At 47.4% G+C, this 20,786-nt stretch overlaps 1 protein-coding gene across 2 annotated transcripts in view; it reads right to left on the bottom strand.

Moving 5' to 3' along the window:
• MTHFD1L (methylenetetrahydrofolate dehydrogenase (NADP+ dependent) 1 like) overlaps nucleotides 1-20,786 on the bottom strand; it is a 202,970-nt gene that overhangs the window by 7,192 nt on the left and 174,992 nt on the right. The window contains exons 23-26 of one of the 2 annotated variants that reach the window (XM_088474356.1): nucleotides 18,549-18,649; nucleotides 15,988-16,165; nucleotides 1,562-1,669; nucleotides 1,112-1,264 (exon numbers count right to left, since the gene is read on the bottom strand). In XM_088474356.1, the coding sequence (XP_088330482.1) occupies nucleotides 1,112-1,264; nucleotides 1,562-1,669; nucleotides 15,988-16,165; nucleotides 18,549-18,649 (540 nt within the window). Of the gene's footprint in view, nucleotides 1-1,111; nucleotides 1,265-1,561; nucleotides 1,670-14,982; nucleotides 15,059-15,987; nucleotides 16,166-18,548; nucleotides 18,650-20,786 lie in introns of those variants that run through there. The other variant, XM_088474357.1, reaches the window with a different exon arrangement.

Raw genomic sequence — 20,786 nt, 5'->3', positions numbered from 1 at the left:
AAAAGCAAATACAAATTATATCACTGAGGTTCAACACACTTCAACTCCAATAGACACAAACAGTATCAGGCAGTGATGTGTTTTAAACAAACGCAACATGGGCTACCATGTTGTGTTTTCAAATACTGTATGTACTTGTATCTTTGGGCTTAATAGACTGAAGGAAAGTGGACACATTCTTAAGTAGAGGATGTAAAACATAAAAAAACACAACTGAAAATGTACATTATATAACGTCAGAATACTGGATATACTAATAATAAATATTACAAATAATTTAATAATTAGTGGGAACAATTTCAGGCTTCTGTGCGGAAATTTTAATTTTAACTTTTATCTTTTGCATAACATATTACTTGATACTTAATGATTTAGAGGGAACATGTTTATCCTTCAATTAGTAGATCTCATTTTACAGGCTTATTATAGTCTGCCAAGCAACAATAGAGAACATGTGTTTCTGACCGGCCTACATTATGTTTATTGAAACCCTTAAAAGGAACCTTGCAACTCAACTGGACTGCAAAGTAAACCATTTCAATTACTGACCAGAATAATTTGATTAATGAAACAATATCATAGTAAAATAGCCCTAGTGAGTGTCTGGCCAACTAACTCCAACCACCAGTTAAAGAAACTATTCTTTCCATGTTTTCTGTGCAGAAGACCCAACGTTTGCACAGAAACCTGCTGTAGACATAGGACCGAACCCTTTCCATGGTTTCCAATGTCTTTTTTTTGTAAAGCAGAAAAGATGTTACTAAAGTTAAGCTGCAGGGAGGAGAAGGGGCAAGCATTCCTGGCTTTGGGGCACAAAGGGAGCTATGATTTCAGTAAAGGGACAGAAATGGTTAGAATACTTTTTTCAATACCCAATAATAAATGCAGGTCTTCAGTGCACATCTGCTCTGTAATACCTTTCATATTAGATCAGTGAGCAGTGTCTGCTGACATAAAAAGATAGAGTAGCACTCCACGTTCTCAAAACGGATGCTCACACTCTACCCAGACACAGTTACCCACCCAGTAGAAGTGAATAGTAGAAAACACTTAAATAGCATTGATGCCATATTATCAGAGACTGTAGCTAGTAGGACACAGTACTACTTACAGTTCCCACCAGAGGAAAGATGAACCCAGCACCAATGCTGGCTCGCACATCACTGATAGGTAGAGTGAATCCGGTAGGTACTCCTTTCCTCTCAGGCTGATGTGACAGAGACAGATGGGTCTTGGCCATGCATATTGGAAGTTTATTAAAACCCTGTGCAAAAACAAAAACAAAAAAGATTAGCTAACACTCATTCTGAATCAGTTTCCAAACCTTCTGGGCTTTATTTAATGAACTATTCTGCTATTTAAATATATATTTACACACTGCAATTAGGTTAATGTTGTACAAATGCCATTTATTGTCCATATCATTTACACTCAACTTTGGCTGTACTGTTGCTTGTGGTAAAGCAGTAGTTTTTCCTCTTAGAACTGTTTTATACAGCTATTTAATGCGTCTCTAACAAATGGCATTTGTACAGGAGACCTATTGGGTGATTTCCTTTACCTGTTGAGTGTAGATCTCAATCTTTGATTGAGCTTTTGGGGATAGCTCTATGTCTGCAGCACCATACACCTTCTGTGCTATGGCTCGGATCTTCTCCACAATGGGAAGCTGCAAAAACAAGAGCAGGTTGCATGAGGTCCTTTATTCCTTGCTCAATTTAACAGACACTTTTTATTCCCTGTGCCAGGGTGCAGAGGGATCAGACATGCTTCTGGCAACCAAGAAAGACATATTTTAAATTTTGCAACACTAGAAATAGATCAGTTATGGAGAACATGCCTTGTCACCTGCCTTTCACATTTATTTCTGTAGATAATATGAGATATTGTAAGAACTTACCTTTGTTATCTCTATTTCTACGAAGTCCATAGGGTTCCACAGGATACCTTGGGGTATAGGTGATGACGTCAGGCATCAGGCACCATAGAGTTAAGTTTCAGCCTCCCAGGATGCACTAGGGTCCCCCTCCTATACCCCACCCCCGAGCCAAGGCATCTCAGTTAGGTACCAAGCCATAGGCCGGAGGAGGAGAAGGAAGAGAGAGAAGAAAGATCTGGACACACACAAGAATCACATTCTCACCAGAGGGAGACGGAAAAAACGGTGACCAGAGTAAAGCCCATCTGCAGCATAGATGCGACAGGGCGGGAGTCCTGTGGAACCCTATGGACTTCGTAGAAATAGAGATAACAAAGGTAAGTTCTTACCATATCTCATATTTTCTACTTCAGGGTCCATAGGGTATCCACAGGATACCTTGGGGATGTCCCAAAGCAGTATTCTTTAAGGGTGGGGACGCTCCTGTGTTGAAAGGAGAATCCGCCGCCCGAAGGAAGCATCCTGAGAGGCGAAGGTGTCAAACCTGTAATACCTCACGAAGGTATGGACAGAGGACCACGTAGCAGCCTTGCAGATCTGGACTGCAGAGGCACCACGTCGAGCTGCCCACGAAGGACCCACAGACCTAGTGGAATGAGCCTTCACAGAAGGAGGAACCGGCAGACCTTCATGAAGATAAGCTTCAGAAATAGCCATACGGATCCAGGCTGCCAAAGTTTGCTTTGAAGCAGGCCAACCCTTTTTACGGAAGCCATAGCGGACAAACAAGGCGTCCGACTTCCTAAACGAAGAAGTGCGGTCAACATAAGTCCTTAAGGCCCGCACAACATCCAAAGTGGCCTCACCCACTGAAAGGCCAGGTGAGTTAAAGGCCGGAACAACTATTTCCTCGTTAACATGAAACTGGGAAACAACTTTGGGAAGAAATTAAGGACGAGTGCATAGCACTGCCCTGTTCCCATGAAAAACCAAGAAAGGGGGTTTACAAGAAAGAGCCCCTAAATCAGAAACACGTCTGGCCGAAGCAATAGCCAGAAGGAAAACAGTCTTAGCTGTTAGCCATTTAAGATCCACTGAGCCCAGTGGTTCAAACGGCGGTCCCTGGAGAGCCCTCAGGACCACAGCTAAATCCCAAGGCGCCACAGGTGGAACAAAGGGTGGCTGAATGCGTAGAACACCTTGCATAAAGGTGAGCACATCCGGGATTGTAGCAATCCTACGATGGAACCAGACAGACAGGGCCGAAACCTGCACCTTCAAAGAAGCAAGGCGAAGCCCATGGTCTAGTCCCACTTGCAGGAAGGCGAGAACCCGAGACAGACGAAACTCCCACGGTGCATAACCTCTCGGCCGACACCACTGGAAGAACGTATGCCACACGCGATGGTATATTCTCGCGGAAGACTGTTTCCGAGCTCTGAGCATGGTATGCACTACAGAGCTGGAAAAACCCCTGGACCTTAACATGGCCGTCTCAACAGCCACGCCGTCAAAGACAGCCGAGTCAGGTCCGGGTGAAGACAAGGACCCTGTGACAGAAGGTCCGGTCGTAGCGGCAACCGCAGAGGACTGTCCACGGACAGACCCTGAAGGTCTGAGAACCAGTGCCGTCTTGGCCATGCGGGAGCTATCAACAGGAGCGTCCCTCCTTCCTGTTTGAATTTCCGGATTACCCGTGGAAGAAGGGAAACCGGCGGAAAGAGATATGCAAACCGGAACGACCACCGGACGGACAGAGCATCCACCAGAGACGCCTCTTCGTCTCTTGTACGAGACCCGTACACCGGCAACTTGTTGTTATGCCGGGACGCCATGAGGTCGATCTCTGGAAGACCCCACCTGTCCACCAGCAGTTGAAAAACGTACGGGTGCAGGGACCATTCTCCCGGATGAACGTCCTGGCGACTTAGAAAGTCCGCATCCCAGTTTAGCACTCCCGGGATGAAGACAGCTGATATGGCCGGAAGATTGCGCTCCGCCCATACCAGGATCCGAGACACCTCTACGAGAGCCGCCCGACTTCGGGTTCCTCCTTGCCGGTTTATGTAGGCCACGGTGGTAGCGTTGTCCGACTGGACCTGCACTGGGTGACCTTAGAGAACCCGATGTGCCTGCTGGAGAGTGTTGAACACCGCTCGGAGTTCCAAGATGTTTATTGGAAGCTCTGCTTCTGCCGGAGTCCACTTGCCCTGGAACAAGTGTGGACCCGAAACTGCTCCCCAGCCCCGAAGACTGGCGTCCGTCGTCAACAGGACCCAATTCGCCATCCAGAACGGACGACCCTTGTTGAGATCTGCAACCACCAGGCAAGGGACAGGCGAACCTCCGGAGTGAGCACTATCGTCTGGGATTTTAGAGACTGAGGCAGTCCATTCCACTTGCACAGGATCAGCTGCTGCAGAGATCTGGAGTGAAACTGGGCATATTCCACCATGTCGAATACCGACACCATGGAGCCCAGTAACCTCATCGCCGAGTGTAGAGACACCCGGCGGCTCTGCAGACAACTGCGCACCCTCGCCTGTAAGGCAGAGATCTTTTCCCCCGTCACAAAGATCCTTTGCTGTCCCGAGTCCAATAAGGCTTCGAGGTGCAGAATCCGCTGAGACGGGACCAGGGTGGACTTCTGCCAGTTTATTAACCAGCCGTGCCGTTGCAGTAGCGCAAAGGTCAGGTCAGAGTGGCGCAGAAGGAGCTCCGGAGATCCTGCCACTAAGAGAAGGTCGTCCAAGTACCGCAACATGCGGACCCCCTGCAGCCGCAGGGAAGCCGCCATGACCGCCATCACCTTGGTGAAAACACGTGGTGCTGTCACCAGGCCAAAAGGTAACGCCCGGAACTGAAAGTGGTCGCTGCGGATTGCAAACCTGAGGAACCGCTGATGGCGCAAAAGAATAGGGACATGCAGGTAAGCGTCCTGTATGTCCAATTACACCATGTAGTCCCCAGGTTCCAGCGCCAGAATAAAGGACCGTAGGGTCTCCATCCGCAACTTCGGCACCCGCAAAGATTTGTTGAGAGCTTTGAGGTTGAGAATCGGACGAAACGACCCATTGGGTTTCTGCACCAAAAAGAGATTGGAACAGGCACTATAACGCCAGCCTGGAGCATAGTGTGCAAAACCTTCCGCAACTCCGTGGCTTTGTTCCGGTCTGATGGTAGACCCGTGGTGAAGAATCAAGCCGGGGGTCTGTGCTGGAAGGAGAGGGCATACCCGTGTGAGACCACCTCGAGAACCCAAGTGTCTGGGTGACCGACCAACACCGGGCAAACTGCAGCAGGCGGCCTCCCACTTTGGGATCCCCCAAAGGGAGGCCCGGACCGTAAGGCCGCAGACTTGTCATCTGGCTTAGGGGCCGGACGTCTGGTACTCCAGGCCTGCTTCCGGGGCTTGGCCGATATCTTGGGGCCATCCTGTCGGGGAAAGGACTGTGTCTTAGGCCTACCCTGGGCCCTATAAGACCGAAAGGACGGAGTACCTGAACGAGAAGGAACAGCAGCCGACGGGAGACATGCCGATTTAGCTGCCGCCAGCGTGGCTACAATTTTGTCCAAGTCCGGACCGAAGAGAACTTCTCCGTTAAAAGGCAATGCCTCCAAACCCTTTTTGGAATCAGCGTCCGCCTTCCAGGATCGCAACCAAGGCCGCTTCGTTGATATAAGTGGCCGAATCCCGGAGATTTTCGATCAACTCCGTCTGCTCAGCCGATCAGTCGGAATCGAAGGACGCCTCCAACGTATCAGCCCAGCGCTCCATAGCTCGGGCAACCCAGCAAATGGCCATAGCCGGCCGCGCAGCCCCCCCGCAAGGGAATAGACGGACTTCAGGCAGATCTCCACCTTGCGGTCCGTAGCATCCTTAAGGGAGGACATGGATGGCATGGGTAATGTGGCACTACGGACAAGGCGTGTTACATGAGAATCCACCTGAGGAGGGGATTCCCACTTTGCAAAATAATTGTCCGCAAACGGATACGCCACTGCTAAACGCCTTTGAGGCTGATATCGTTTGCCTGGCTGTTTCCACGCTTCCTCTAGGTGGTCAACTAATTGCCGCGAAAGAGGAAACACTGTGGTATCTCCTTTAACATCTTTGAAAAAGGCGTATTTGGACTTTGATACCGGAGGCTCCTCATCCTCAATAACTAAAGCAGTACGGACTGCAGAAATAAGGCCAGGTATATACACCTTAGACTTAGCGTCCGACTCTTTAGGACGGGGAGTTTCCTGGTCAGAAAGATCCAGAATCTCCCCATCATCGGACGTCCCATCGTCATCCTCATAAGGAGCAGACAGAGACGCCACCGGCCGCTTGTGAGGCCGCATTACAGACTCCCCTTGCAACACTTCTGACAACTGCTGTACAGAGCTTGTTAACAAATTAACCCACGCAGGCTCATGAGAGATCTGAGGAGGGGAAATAGGGAGACTGTGGGGTACCATCAATTGTCTTGGGAAACCCTGCATGGGTGACGACACCACTGACTGCTGGGACAAACCCATCTGAGTGAGGGCAGGCTGCGGAGCTAACTGGCCCACGAGGGTTGTAAGCGCTTTGGCAAAACAAGCCCAGGGCAGCTCCTGTACCGGAGCCGTGACCGTAATCGGCCGCATCAACGAATAACACCGTCGACATAGTCCCTCCGCACTGCCGTCCCCCTCCGCTATAGGTACCTTGCATGTAGTACATAAAAGCTGGAGAGGAAAATCACTTTCAGACATAATGGTAAGTATGTGACCCCTCTCACTGATACTCGTTAGTACAGTGTGAGACCACCCTGCAAGCACCGCAAGGGCTTTAGCAGAAAGAACAGGGACAGTTAAATGCTGACAGATAGAAAATGAAAGTACAGGCAGCAGACGCTAGCATAGGTCACATACAATGCAAAGAAATCAATTCCTGCACTATCAGCGCTGATCCTCAACTACACAGACTCAGAGCCTGGTAGGATACAGCGCTGCATACACAGACCTTATCCAACGGAGGAGAGGTATGCAGGGGGACCCAGACCACGATGCCACCGTTCTTCAGTGTCCAGCAGCGCTCACCATGTTTCTTCCAAAGATGGCCACCGAGGAGCAGAGAGGAGGCCGGCCTGGGGGAGGAGCCCTGACACAGGACCAGTCAGCGTGTGCAGAGAGGGCTGTGTGCAGCGGGGGAGGCGCCGGCTGTGAGACAGGGAAGGCGCGCTCCCCTGGCATGCATTTAACCCCTGGGACGCCGCAGCGCTACCGCTCTGCCGCGGTCCTGCTGTCCCAGGGGGGTAGTGGAAGCGCAGGTTAGAACCTGGCTCCACGCTGCAGCCAGACCCCAGGGAGCCCCCTGCGTGGGGACTCTGGACCATGTGTTTCAGCGGGCCCCACCGTGGGACCCCGCTGCTTACCTTTGTCCCCCTTGATTCCGGCCATGGTCCTAAACATCTGGGGTCACCGCTAGCTGTGACCCCATATGCCTACCAGCATCCCTGGATCAGTACCGGCGTTCTGGTACCGGCGGGGGTGTAGGGAAGACAGCATGGACGTCAAGACTGACAGTCCATGCTGTACTTCCAGATGTGCAGCCACAGCTGCATTGAAGAAACTTCAGGGGCTCTTCATAGCCCCCCTCTAACAGGTGCATCCGACTCCGGCCGGGCACCAAACTAAACTGAGATGCCTTGGCTCGGGGGCGGGGTATAGGAGGGGGACCCTAGTGCATCCTGGGAGGCTGAAACTTAACTCTATGATGCCCGATGCCTGACGTCATCACCTATACCCCAAGGTATCCTGTGGATACCCTATGGACCCTGAAGTAGAAATATGGCTTATCTGGTCCCAAACTACAAGAACCACCAAAAACACAGATTGCTTTATTTGATATCTACTTACAAGCAAGTACAAGTAATTAATTTTAGGTTTAGAATAAATATCCATTCCATTGTAGTCTGGGTGCTTTCAAGAATTCTCTTCCCTGCAAGAGCAGACAAAGGTGATGTCTAATGTATGAATGTTCTGCTCACTTTCCTTCCCCACTACACAAAACATCAACACAGAATACCTACATCCTATTGCTGAATGCACTCTAAGTTGTGACTCTCATCAAAGTTAATTGCTGCCTCCTATCTCCTCCCCCTGTATGCAGTGATAGCTATGACTATTGGTGTATCTATAATGGGTGCAGGGTATGCGGTGCATATGGGCCCAGGGGACCCACACTGCACCCATATTATAATTACCTCTCCGATGTCCAGCAGAGTCTGCCAGTGCTGCAGACAGAAATCACTGGGAAAACGGAGTGACGGCCATTTTCCCGAGATTTGCGCATACACAGTAGAGAAGTCAACGGGAATATAGCACGGACACCATGTTCAAGGAGACTTGTGTATGTGAGGTATACTCTGGCACAAAGGTAGAGTCTACTGCGCTGCCAGAGGGGAGGGGCTCCCTACGCTCTTAAACCTCCCCTGTCTATGACAACTGTTTCAGTATAGTTTACTGTTAAAACTAGGGAGAAAAAAGTGCAAGCACAAGTAAAAAAGGGGAATCTAGAGATAAAAATGGGATAATAGCAAAGGAGCTACTAGGTAGTGGATTGAGATCTCCCAAAAGGTGCAACTGTAATGGTACAGTATATTACTACAGGGCTAAAAGGGTAAAGTAAACAGAAAGTGGATTAAGGGCCTCATTCAGTAACGATCTCTATTGCGTATGCAGCTGCGACTTTGCACAAAATGCAGCTGCGAAAGTATCCTAATGCCTGCCATAGCTCATTCATTATAGAGATGCCGACTGCGGCTTTCTCACATCCGTACTACCTCAAACTCCTGCGTATACATCGGTACCATCGAAGCACATCGGCCCGTCACGCAACATTTACACCAGGTCTGACCAGCCGCAGAAACTGCAAGTCTCGTCGCTCGCAGTGAGTAATCGCAGAGGCTAATTTATGCACGCACATGAAACGGTGATCAAATGGACAGACAATCCTGCTTTTCATCTATCACTCCCCCGTCAGCACCCACAAACGCTCACAGTCTGTCACTCACTCTGCGATGGATTCCGCAGTGCATCCGTAATCACAGATCGCTCGCAGAGCACGTGCAGTGCATACACATGCGCAAGTGGTTAGCAATGGCTCGATCTGCGTACGTAATTGCAATTTCGTATGCTGCTGAATCTGGCTCTAAGTGCAGTTTACAACAGAAATAACATTCCATTAAGGTTGAAATTATTAGTATGATATTCATTTCTAAACCACAATAAAAAGCCATAAAAACAGTATTAGTAAAAAAAAAAAAAATGTATTTAAAAAACAAAACCGTCCTGGTACAGATAGGTGCATTTTGCCCTTCTCTGGCTTTGACTAGTAAGTAGATGTATTGAAGGCTCCTAATTGGCCAGTGTAGGCAGCTGTTACTGGGTATTACAGCAGTAGAGATACAACCAGTGGCGGTTGCAACGCCAGGACAGCAGGGAAGACCGAAACTAACAGAGGGAAGCCATATGCACACGCAGGGAGGGGGGAAATCTGAGTACCCAGAAATACCTCCTGACGGACCAATTTGTTTTCCAGAGACTGAGACAGCCTTCTCTCGGTCTCTGCACTGGCCTCGGGCCACTCACGGGTGCAACGGAACTGCCACTGCTTAGGCAAAGAGCTCTGATTGGCAGAGCTCTCTGCACAGGATACACCGAGGGAGCTGCTACATATACATGGGCTCCTGCGGCCAGCCTCCTCCTCCGTCCTCAGCCCTCGGTTTTGTAAGTATGTGTGTATGTATGTACATATGCTGTGTGAAAGTATTTGTGAGTGCGTGTGTCTATGTAAGTATGCTTGTTTGTGTGTGTGTGTATGTATTCTGTGTGTAAGTATATGTATATGCTATGTGCATGCTTATGTGTGTGTATGTATTTATGCAGCGGCTGCTCCTACCCCCTTAGATGAGGGGGGCTGGCGCCGGCGAAAATCACATACCCGGCTTCCTTCTCCTGGCCGGGTCCTGGTGCCATCAATCAGACAGGTGCTGGGACCGGCGCATGCGCAGTAGCGACGGGGTGCCACGCAGGCGCATATCACTGGCTTCCAAAGGGCTGCATCGTCTGCAGCCCCAAGGAGCCGGGTAGGGCTGGCGGTAAGGCAGAGAAGCGGCTGCCTACTGGAAGCCGCTCTCAGCTAATAGCAGCCTGAACTGGCAGTCCCAGGGGGAGGAGACACCTTCCCTGAGATTGCCTGTTGTTTATGCGACTGGCGAATTTTACTGAGGGGGGCTGCAGTTCCTAGGCAAAATCCGCCTCTGTATTTATGCATGCTGTATGTATGTATGCTTATGTGTGTGCATGTATATATGTATGTATGCTTGTCTGTGCACTATATATATATATATATATATGTATGTATGTACACACACACATATATACCCCCACTTAAATATCCTCCGTCTGTCCCTGAGCCGGATAACACAAAAATACTAACTATTGGCTAGTTGACACAGAAGTCTTGTGGGGCGGGCAGATACACCAGGGAGGTCTCCGATTGCTCTGTCCCAATAGATACGGCAGCTGATTCCTGTTGAGCTTACGGATCCCGTAGACTCCCAGTAATATTAAAAAGCCTTTGCAGGTACAGTTAGTGTTTCTGTGTTATCCGGCTCCCCTCTGGTAGTTTTGGTCTGTGCTGCAGCCCCGGAATTGCAGCCAAAGTAGCGCTGGATTTAGAAGCCTATTTGCAGCCAGGGAATAAAGGGAAACTTTTTTCCCAGTAACAATACAATGTATTTTAGGAATTAAATTATAACATGTGTCACTGTTTGAACATTTTTATATGAACATCCCATTTGTAGAACAAAGTAAATTGCACAAGTACTTGGCATCAAATATAACTTACACAAATACTGTACATATTACTGTGATTAAAGTACACAACCCCATCCCTAGCAGATACATCTAAGGTGTAACATGTAATCAGGCTCTGACTGACCCCTCAGGTTATGAGAGTATTCTCTTGTTTGTCCCTTACCTAAAGGATAATGTTAGAAAAATAGAAAATGTCTACATTTATCTAATAATGGGAATTTATCCAATAAAGATGATTTTCATGATGAAAGCTAATTTCATGGTGAAATCACTTTCAAACACAACCCTCACTACTGAAGTCTCTTTTTTGCAATTCACATAAGAGGAAAATCACTCAAAATTATTATTTTTTTTAAATCAAATATCTAATTGTGCTTAAATAATGTTGCTATTATCCAAATTTGCACATTACCTCTGGAGCACACATCTGAAACTTGGCAGTTACTCAAATAACATTTGGGGAATCTGAGATTATTGCACAAGTGAATTCAGACAAAAAAGTAAAAAAAACCTCTGGGCCTGCTTCAGCACGGATCGCAGCTGCGTAATCGCACGCAATGAAACTGCGAAAATATGCTAATGTCTGCTACCGCTCAGCCAACACAGAGAAGCCCACTAATGCCTTCTCACATCTGTAATACCATGCAGTCCTGTGTATACATCGGAGAACATCGGCCCCTCACCCACAATTACAGCAGCTCTGACCGGATCGGTATTTAATGTTGACGGATACATTGCCGGCAGACTAAATACCGACACTGGAAACCCGAACCGTCAGAATCCCTACTGGGGTTGGTAAGTACCCTAACCCTCCACTCTCCCCCCCTAACCCTAACCCTCCAAATGGGGGTGTTCAACCCTAACCTACCCTCCCAAGTGGCACCTAAACCATTTCCCCATGCCTAGCCCTAACCTTCCCCACGGGGGTGCCTAACCCTAAGTCCCCCCTGGGGTGCCTAAAACTAACCCTCCCCCCTGCAAGTAACAGCTAACAGTCCCCGCTTACCTTCATTCAGGATACCAGGCATCGGAATTTCGGCGTCTCGCTAAAGATAGGCTTTGGCATTTAGACGCCTATCTTTAGTAGAGTCGGGGTTCCAGACGCCAGTAAATTAACTGCATCCTGTTCTGACCTGTCTCAGAAATTGCAAGTCTTGTCGCATGCAGTAAGTAATCAGGCTGTGTAAGCAATCGCAGTGGCTAATTTATGCATGTCCATGCAACGGCGTTCAACCGGAACAGCATGCCTGCGTTTCTCCAACCACGCCCCCATCACCACCCCCAAATTCTCACAGCCTGTCATTCACTCTGCGATGGATTCCAGTGCATCCGTAATTGCAGTGCAGTCGCCGCGCACACAAGAGCATATGCATCTGCGTGGCCAATCTGCATACGCTGTTGCAATTGCGATCCATGCTGAATCAGGCCCTCTGTCTTTTAAGCTCGCCATTACCCCAATGATTGTGGTATAGAAGATTGACAGTCAATGGGATGACAGACAATAGGTCAACAGGGACAAATGGTCGACACATACAAAAGGTCAATAGTGCTAAAAGGTCGACAGGTTGGAACGTCCAATCAACCGCTCAACAAATCCAGTTTTCTCCATCAATCAGTGCCAGAAGGTCCTAATAAAAGCTTTTCCACATGTGAGAACACAGTTGTTCAGCTAAATCACCAGGCTGTACAACTTACAGTACACAACTTGTTAGCTGAACAGTCACATGTAACGGGATAGGTTTATCTGACTATGGGCCTGATTCAGAGATGGACGGTAATACTATCGCAACGGCATACTCTCACGGATCGTAGTAGCTAAAATATGCCAAAGCAACAGACGGCTGATTTTGTATTGAGAAGTCCACCGGAGTCTTCGTAGTTGCACGCAACTGTGTACACAAACGCAGCATTGTACGCAAATCTTCAAAGCTTCGACAGCTGGAGTAAGTCGGTGGTCACTCAGAATAGCTGTGGTAATTGAGATGCTGGAGGTTCGTTCTGTGAGTGCGCGATCGCAGACGCTGGCTAGTACACACCCAGGAAACGACCTGACACTTGCTTTTGGCCGGAACTCTCCGTTACCACCCACATAATTGTCTCTTCCCGTCAATCAATTTTCGAGTGAATCCTCACAGCGTGCACGATCGCAATTCATTTGCAGCACGAGCGCAATGTGGCTGGGCCGCATGCACAGACCACCAGTAATCGCTCAACTACGTGAACATCTGAATAGCGTTCAGCTCTGACTCAGGCCCTATGTGTGAGTACATTGGATAATAAAGTACATCTGGTCGATGAAGAAGAAGGAATATGAACTCCTATCTACTATTGATTCTAAATAGTATTGGAAGCACTTCACTCAAGTTATAAAGCTTTTTTACTTCCGTCTAATAATATAAAAAGTAGTTTGAATAATCTAATTAATAGGAAAACTTGAGCACCTAGTTCCACCCTAATTGGCAGCCCCTCAATCAATGGCACAGGAGGAAGGAGGAAGCAAGCTCATGTATCTACCAATGAGCACCACAGACAAGCAGTAAAAGGCTGCTGTAGAGAAGGGACGGGGGTAAATGCTCTGCAGTGGTTGCCTAGTAAAAAGCTGAACTAAATAAATGTGACCTAGATAAGAAGTATTATTCTTCTGTACCTAATGTATGTTCTCATAACCTAAACATTGTCAAAGTACAATATTATTACATGTCTATGTTATTACTACATTGCATGTTATTGTTACGGTCATTACAATTTTTAATGCTGCTGACAAAATGTCAATAAAAAAAACAAAAAGCAATAATTGTCAGCAGGTTCTCGGGTTTGCATCTGATTAACTATTATCTTATGTCCCCATCACTACAGAGTGTTAAGGTGCCTACACACTTAGCGATATTTTACACGATTTGCTCGATTCCGACACATCGTGACGACAAATCGTGTAAAATATGCCCAAATCGTAAGTGTCCACTCACGATCACGATACCGATGAGCGTCCCCGCAGGTTATACATCGCATCTTCAGATCTGCCGTGCTGTAGGGCAGATCTGATAATCTCAGACACGATGCACTGGAATAGTTAGAAGACACGATAGATCGTTTGTCACATTGGACAGTTTTTAATACCAAATCGTGCCCACGACTGCCGGGGAGCTGCTGGGGAGAGTTCAAGGGGAAATCGGACACAATTTTGGATCGTGAGCACATCGTCAAGTGTGTAGGCACCTTTAGCGTTATCCCCACTTATCTCCTGTTATCTAATTATTACTAATCATTTCAGTCGTGACCTGAAAAAGCATTCTCCAAGTGTGGGTACGGGAGACTCCTCCTTCTTTGACCATTTTTAAAACTAAATTATGTTCACTTTTCCTCTGAATACATTGGGTAGAAGCATTAAAAACTTTTTAGAATTGTAGGAAAGGCACATCAAGTCAGTACGCTGGAGGATGCAGCCGCCCATGTGGGAGATAGGAGAAGCACCAGGCGCCTTTCGGCTCCTCAGAAAGTAGCAGGATAGTCCAGATTCTAGGTCCAGGAGGGGCAGAAGATCTTCCACCACCAAGCTGGGAAGAATGAAGCCTGGGGTATCGTTCCTTCAGGATGGACAGTAGCATTTTTAGCGGGAGAGCAGGTAAGTTCGCTCTTACACCAGCCGATCGGACGCCATTTTTGGAAAATAAAGCTAGGGACCCTGAAGCAATTGTTAACAAGTAGAGAATTAATATTACCTTTGGAAAACCTTTAAGCTAGTGGTTCCCAAACTGGGGTGCCGATGCCACGGGATGGTAGTCCATTACCAAATCAAATTATTTTATGGTCAATCTGATAGGCAAAAATCAATGTTGGGGGCTGCCAATCATAAAATGCATGGACAAACACGAGCACCACCCTGCCCACCAACACATAACTGAACTGAAGGATGACAGGTTAAGTACAATTTACAAATTTTTGCTTCATTTCTCAATAAGAAACAATTGGCCCAGGGGTGAGGTAAAAAAAATGATACTCTAGGGCACCCTGACTCAGGAAAGTTTGGGTACCACTGAGCTAAGCAATATTGTTACTGCATAAAAAGTTTCTTAGTAAAATGTGAAAGTGTAAGAAGTTACCAAAAGAAAGAATTAAAAATGAGTGACGATGACTTTTTAGAAGGCCATTTGGCAAAACCACTTTAGGATCTGTGATTATCAGATACTCACTTTAAAATATTACTATTAGAAGATATTATTTTTGGTGCTTTACTACCTGCTGCTTAGGCCCTATAGTTCACCCTTTTGCTCCTTTTCATTCCAAGTGCTGTTTATGCACCATGACCTCTCCCAAGCACGTTCCCTCCTGCCGACACAAGAAAAAAGCTGGATAAGGAAGCGGCTTTCAAATTTGCAATCTTGACTTAGCTCTCCAGTGAATCTATGAACTAGTATGAGCACTCCAGGACACTATCAAATCACATACAATGACATGAAACAGAAGGCAAAGAGGGATGTGCCCATATGAGCTTACAATCGGGAACACGTGATACAGGAATACACAGGAGGAGTATAGAACTTTGAACTCTCCAGGATAAATTGGGTTCAAGAGGAACCACAATTTCTTTCATTACATCACACTGGACAGGTATTTACATATAAAATTTAAATTTGCTTTCTCTTGATCATGTTTGTAATTATTTGCATGTGCCAGCTTGAAATAATCCCAAGAAACTTTTAGAATAAGTGTTCATTCTGCAGCTTCATAAACAGGACCCCCAGCCATTCTACACTGCATGAACGTGGCTGTATGTTCCGAGGCTACAAAATAAATAAAATAACAAAAATATTCATTACTTGCACTCTGGGAAGTTTTCATGTAGGAAGTAGAGGAATACCATAAACCAGGGGTTCCCAAACTGGTGCCGTGGGGCACTTGCGGTGGTGCCACAGAAATGCTCAATGTGATTGGCAGCCACCAGCACTGGTTTTGCCTATCATAAAATATGTGGACAAACAGAAGAGCAACCCTGTCCACCACCACAGAACTGGATGACAGATAAGTACAATTGACTTAATATAATAATCTTTGCTGAATATCCCAATAAGAAACTTTTGGCCTGGGGGTGGCGTGATAAAAATGCTGATAATCAAGGGCGCCGTGGCTCAAGAAAGTTTGGCAACTGCTGCCATAAACCAATGTTTGTATGTCACTTTGTCTTGTGGACAATCCCTAATTACCCGAACTGGAGCCCAGAAAGCAGAGGAGATGAGGCATACATGTGATTTTCTTACCTCCAAATCATACAGATATGTAAAGTTAATATCTTGTCTTGCAACTTTCTTCACAGCATCTGCAAGCTGAAGAGCTCCTCTGCCTCCGAATGACCAATGGTTACAGGGAACAGCATCAAATGCACCAGACTGTTTGGCAATTTTGCAGACTAGGTCAATCTCAGCCTGGGTGTCAGTTCTAAAGGTTTAAGAGAAAATAATTTCTTAAATGCAATCAATATTTAACAAAACAAACATCAGGCAAAACCAAAATATACTACTTGTATTGCCAAGTGTCACATATATGGGTTCATTATCTAGTAAAGACATGTAATCTAAATAAATGACATGTTATCAATAGGGACAACTAAAGGTCACTAGGTCAGTGTTCATGAATATCCCAGCACAGGCTCGGATGGTTCAGTGAAAATTCTATAACGGAGCCAAGAATGGACACACACATTACAGGGCATATACTGACAGCCAGTCACATGTCATAGTACCTAGTAACAGGGCTACTGATATACAAACACAGGGCCGGATTAAAGGGGGGGCGACAGAGGCAATCGTCCCTGAGCCCCCACACCCATCCATCGGGGTTAAAGTGAACCACAGGAGACGGAACCAGTTCTGCCTCCTCCGGACACTTAACCCCGGTGCCGCACGGAGACACCAGGCGCCCACTGACATTGTAACCAGCAGGCGCCCGGCTCCCTCCCCGCAGCGGCAGCCAGAGCCGGAGACTAGAGCTCACGCGTGAGCTCCGGCTTCCAGCTCAGGCAGTGAACTATGGGAGAGACGTCATGCGTCTCTCCCATAGTGCAGAGGAGCAGCGCCAGCCGAGCGGATCAGAAGGCAGCGGGAGCAGGGCTTAAGGTAAGTATGATTTTTATTTTCTCTTTAGCGCAAGTGGCTTTTCCACTGCGGGGGGGACATTACTACTGGGGGCATTACTCGGGCGGGGGGGGGCATTACTCGAGGGGGGACATTACTACAGGGAACATTACACGGGGGGGGCATTACTACTGGTGCCACTACCACAGGGGGCATTACTACTGGTGCCACTACCTCAGGGGGCACAACTACAGGGGTATTACTACTGAGGGCATTACTGTTGGGCACACACAGGAGGCATGACTACTGGGGGCACAACTACAGGGGTATTACTACTGTGGGTATTTATACAGGGGGCATTACTATTGGGAACACTACTACTGGGGGTATAACTACAGGGGGCACTGCATAAGAGGCAACACTCCTGGGGGCACTACTACTGGGTGCACTGCATAAAGGGCACGTAATAGGGGCCCTCACATGTTTGTTGCCCAGGGGCCCCCACAGCACTTAATCCGGCCCTGTACACACACACCATCATGTAGCACACAAACAGTATTTTTATCTTGAATAACTTCTCCTTAGCCTAACTATGATTCTGTCATTCATGGTGCTCTAAAGTCAAAAGTCATTAATCTATGCATGACTTTTTCCACACATACTGAACAGATAATGGGCAGCTTAAGAATCATCAATGTTCCACCATGACCACTAAGGGGCTGATTGTGAGGTGGGAACAAAGCAAAAAAAAAAAAAAAAAAAGAGCAAGTAACTTTGCACCTTGGTAAAACCATGTAGCACTGCATTTGGGGCAGATGTAAAATGTGCAGAGATTTAGAATGGAAATGGGGGAAGTCCAAACTAAACTCTAAATAGCCGTTAAAAATAAAGCTGTCCAGCATTTGTGGGCTACATGTAAAAGCAGCCAGTATGTGCCCTGCATGCAGTGCCATAACAGAATTTCCAAGCTCCCTGTGCCGACCCCACCTCCTGAGCAAATGACGTTATGCCGAGGGGACGGGGCCACCAACACCAGGAATTTCAGCACTCCCATATCGTCCTCAGAATGCTCAGAGCGGCTGTATTTACAGGCGGCAGGGTGCATGGCATGCTCGGAGAGTCCAAAGGACATCCTGGGCGGATGCAAAGGCCTGTGGGACAGCGATATTGCCATCCACAGAGCCCTAAGCCACTTGTTACGACCCTGCCTTCATGCACAAAACAAATTAAAATTTGGATGCATAATTTTCAGATTTTTTTTACCGGACACATAATTGACTTATCAAAACCAGACCATAGCAGATGTTTGCAGCCAGTTCTCTGCTACCCCTTTCACACTGTCAGCAATAACCCGGGTTATTTTGCATGAACGTGCAGCAACCCAGGCTATTGTGCAGTGTGAAAGAGCCCAGTTGAAATAACCTGGGTTGAGCAAACTGGTATTTCAACCCGGGTAACAAGCAGGGTTGAACGCTGGTTCAACCCGGCTCGTGGTGCAGTGTGAATGGGTAAGCTGGGTCGATGCGACCCGGGACCTGTTCACAGCATAGGAAAAGTCAGCGCTTGGTGATGATCCAAGCACCGGCTCGGCACGTGCTGGGTCGAGCCGTCTGTCTGAAAAGGGCATCACCCAGGATGGACCCATGTACAAAATCCTGGATGCAACCCGCAGTGTGAAAGGGGTATTAACCACATAACGTTCCGGTATTTAGAGCCAAAATTACACTTTATCTTGGTAAAGAACCTACTTGAAAATATTTAAGGCCACCACAACTGGAACACCAAACTGCTGAGAAATCTGGATCTGCCTCTGTAAATTACAGCAGCCATCCTGAACCAGCTGGAGATTCTGTAAGACAGATGAGAAAATTGTTCTTAGGGCTATTGAATGAGTTCTATGCACATTGATTCTCTGCCTTTTCCCAGTTGAAACAACATTTTGGTCTACTATGCAGTATATGAATAATTAATAACTGGTGTTCTATGTTAATACTTGAGCATATGGCCAGGCTGATGCTTTCAAGCATACTGCAGTTACATGTTGCCAACCACTATCACAGTATCAATGTTATGCCTGTATGGGTTGCTTATGAAAAATGTTGTTGCACTGTTTACTCATTGTATCTCATGCAACATTATAGTCTTACTACTGTACAGTGACAAACTCACATTCTAAAAGGGAATACAAAATGGTGTGCTATCTGATTGGCCATGTTCAGCTGCCAGTGGCGGTGTGGCCAGCTCACAGAAGGCATGATCAGCCTTTATAGAGATAGGTAATCTGTGTATTTCTCTGACTCTGGATAGAAGAGATTTTCGGTATAGAGCCAGATATACTGATTAGACCAACAATGTGCGACTCCTAATTACATTTGTGGGCTCTAATTGTGGTTCTCAGATCAGTGGCAAATGCAGGATTTTGAAAGGGGGGTTTCCAAATACTTACAAAACCAATGACAAATAAATGTAAACACATACACGATGCACTAAATAATCCAAGTATTAATCCATTACTGTACAAAATTTCAGATGTATTTATTACATCTTTCATCAACTAAAGAAAATGCATCTGAAATGTTGCACAGGATTAACAAACTTGGATTATTGAGTACCCGAGGAAACATAAAAAAGGCGGCACTGAGTCCTCCATTGGAAACATACACACACACTGACAAAGACTACACAGACACACGCTGACTCTTACACTGACACACACCTCTCACTTAAAAACATAAATGCAGTCAAATAAATACAGCTCTGGCATAATTTATTAAACATCACCCCCCACCCCCTTCCCCCTCGCCAGCACCCAGCTCCCCCACATACAGGAGAGACCGCCGGCAGTGTCACCCGGTGGACCTCTCCCTCTCACAATGCTGGTGCCCCCATGTGAACTTCCTGGGAGGGTCTGCGCGCTGCCACTGTGGCTCCCCCTACAGCCAGCACAGTATAACAACAGGCACAGTTGCCTGAGTTTTGGCAGGAGACTCTCTTAACAACAACAATAACATTGTTCAGCTGTACGGCGATAGAGCAGCTGGCAAGGGGGGTTTCTAGGTCCTCAGAACCCCCCCCCCTGTGTGCGTGTATGCAGATGGTCACTTTATAGTGGAGATCTAATCTACTACTTTTTTTTTTTTTACCTATCTGCAGAACGGGAGGGGGGGGGTGGCTACTACTGGGAGGACCTCTACTGGGGGTGGGGGCACCATTATTGGGAGGACCTCTGCTGGGGGGGCTACTACTGGGGGCACTTAATCGGGAGGGTGAACCTCTACTGGGGACTACTACTTGGGGGGGAACTACCACTGGGGGCATTATAAAAGGGGCCTACTAGTAGAGGCACTGCACTCGGGGGACCACTACTGGGGGCAATAATAGGAAGGGCCACTACAGGGGCACTGGATAGGGGGGATCACTACTGGGTGCCTGCATAAGGGGACCACTACTCTGAAAACTGCATGGGGGGGGGGGACTACTGCTGAGGGCACTACATAAAGGGCACTGCATAGGGGGGGACTACTACTGGGGGCACCATATAAAGGGCACTGCATAAGAGGATACCGCTACTGGGCACACCTCATTGTGGGGACTGCTACTGGGGGCACTGCATTTGGGGGGACCACTACTGGGGATACTGTATAAGGGGCACTACTATGGGCCTGCATAAGAGGGACCACAACTCCATACTGGGGGTACTGTATAAGGGATACTACTGGGGTTAAGGTGCATATGGATAGGAATGTTCAGTGTGAAAATAAAGGGGTGTGTCATGTTGACACGCCCCATTTTAAGCGACCACGCCCATTTTTTCGCCGCGCGCACATCAGGGGGGGGGGCTCCCTTTTCAAATTTGCCCTGGGCTCCAAATACCCTAGTTACGCCACTGGATACCACATATCTATTCTCTCAGGTCCCAGCCCCAACCTATGTCATTATGCATTGTAGCCTCAACCTCTGCTCTGCTTTGAATTTACACGTGGCAT

This window comes from Taudactylus pleione, unplaced genomic scaffold (genome assembly GCF_031769625.1).
Source record: "Taudactylus pleione unplaced genomic scaffold, aTauple2 ptg000154l, whole genome shotgun sequence".
Classification (NCBI taxonomy): domain Eukaryota; kingdom Metazoa; phylum Chordata; class Amphibia; order Anura; family Myobatrachidae; genus Taudactylus; species Taudactylus pleione.
This window is presented reverse-complemented; position numbering and strand designations above follow the sequence as displayed.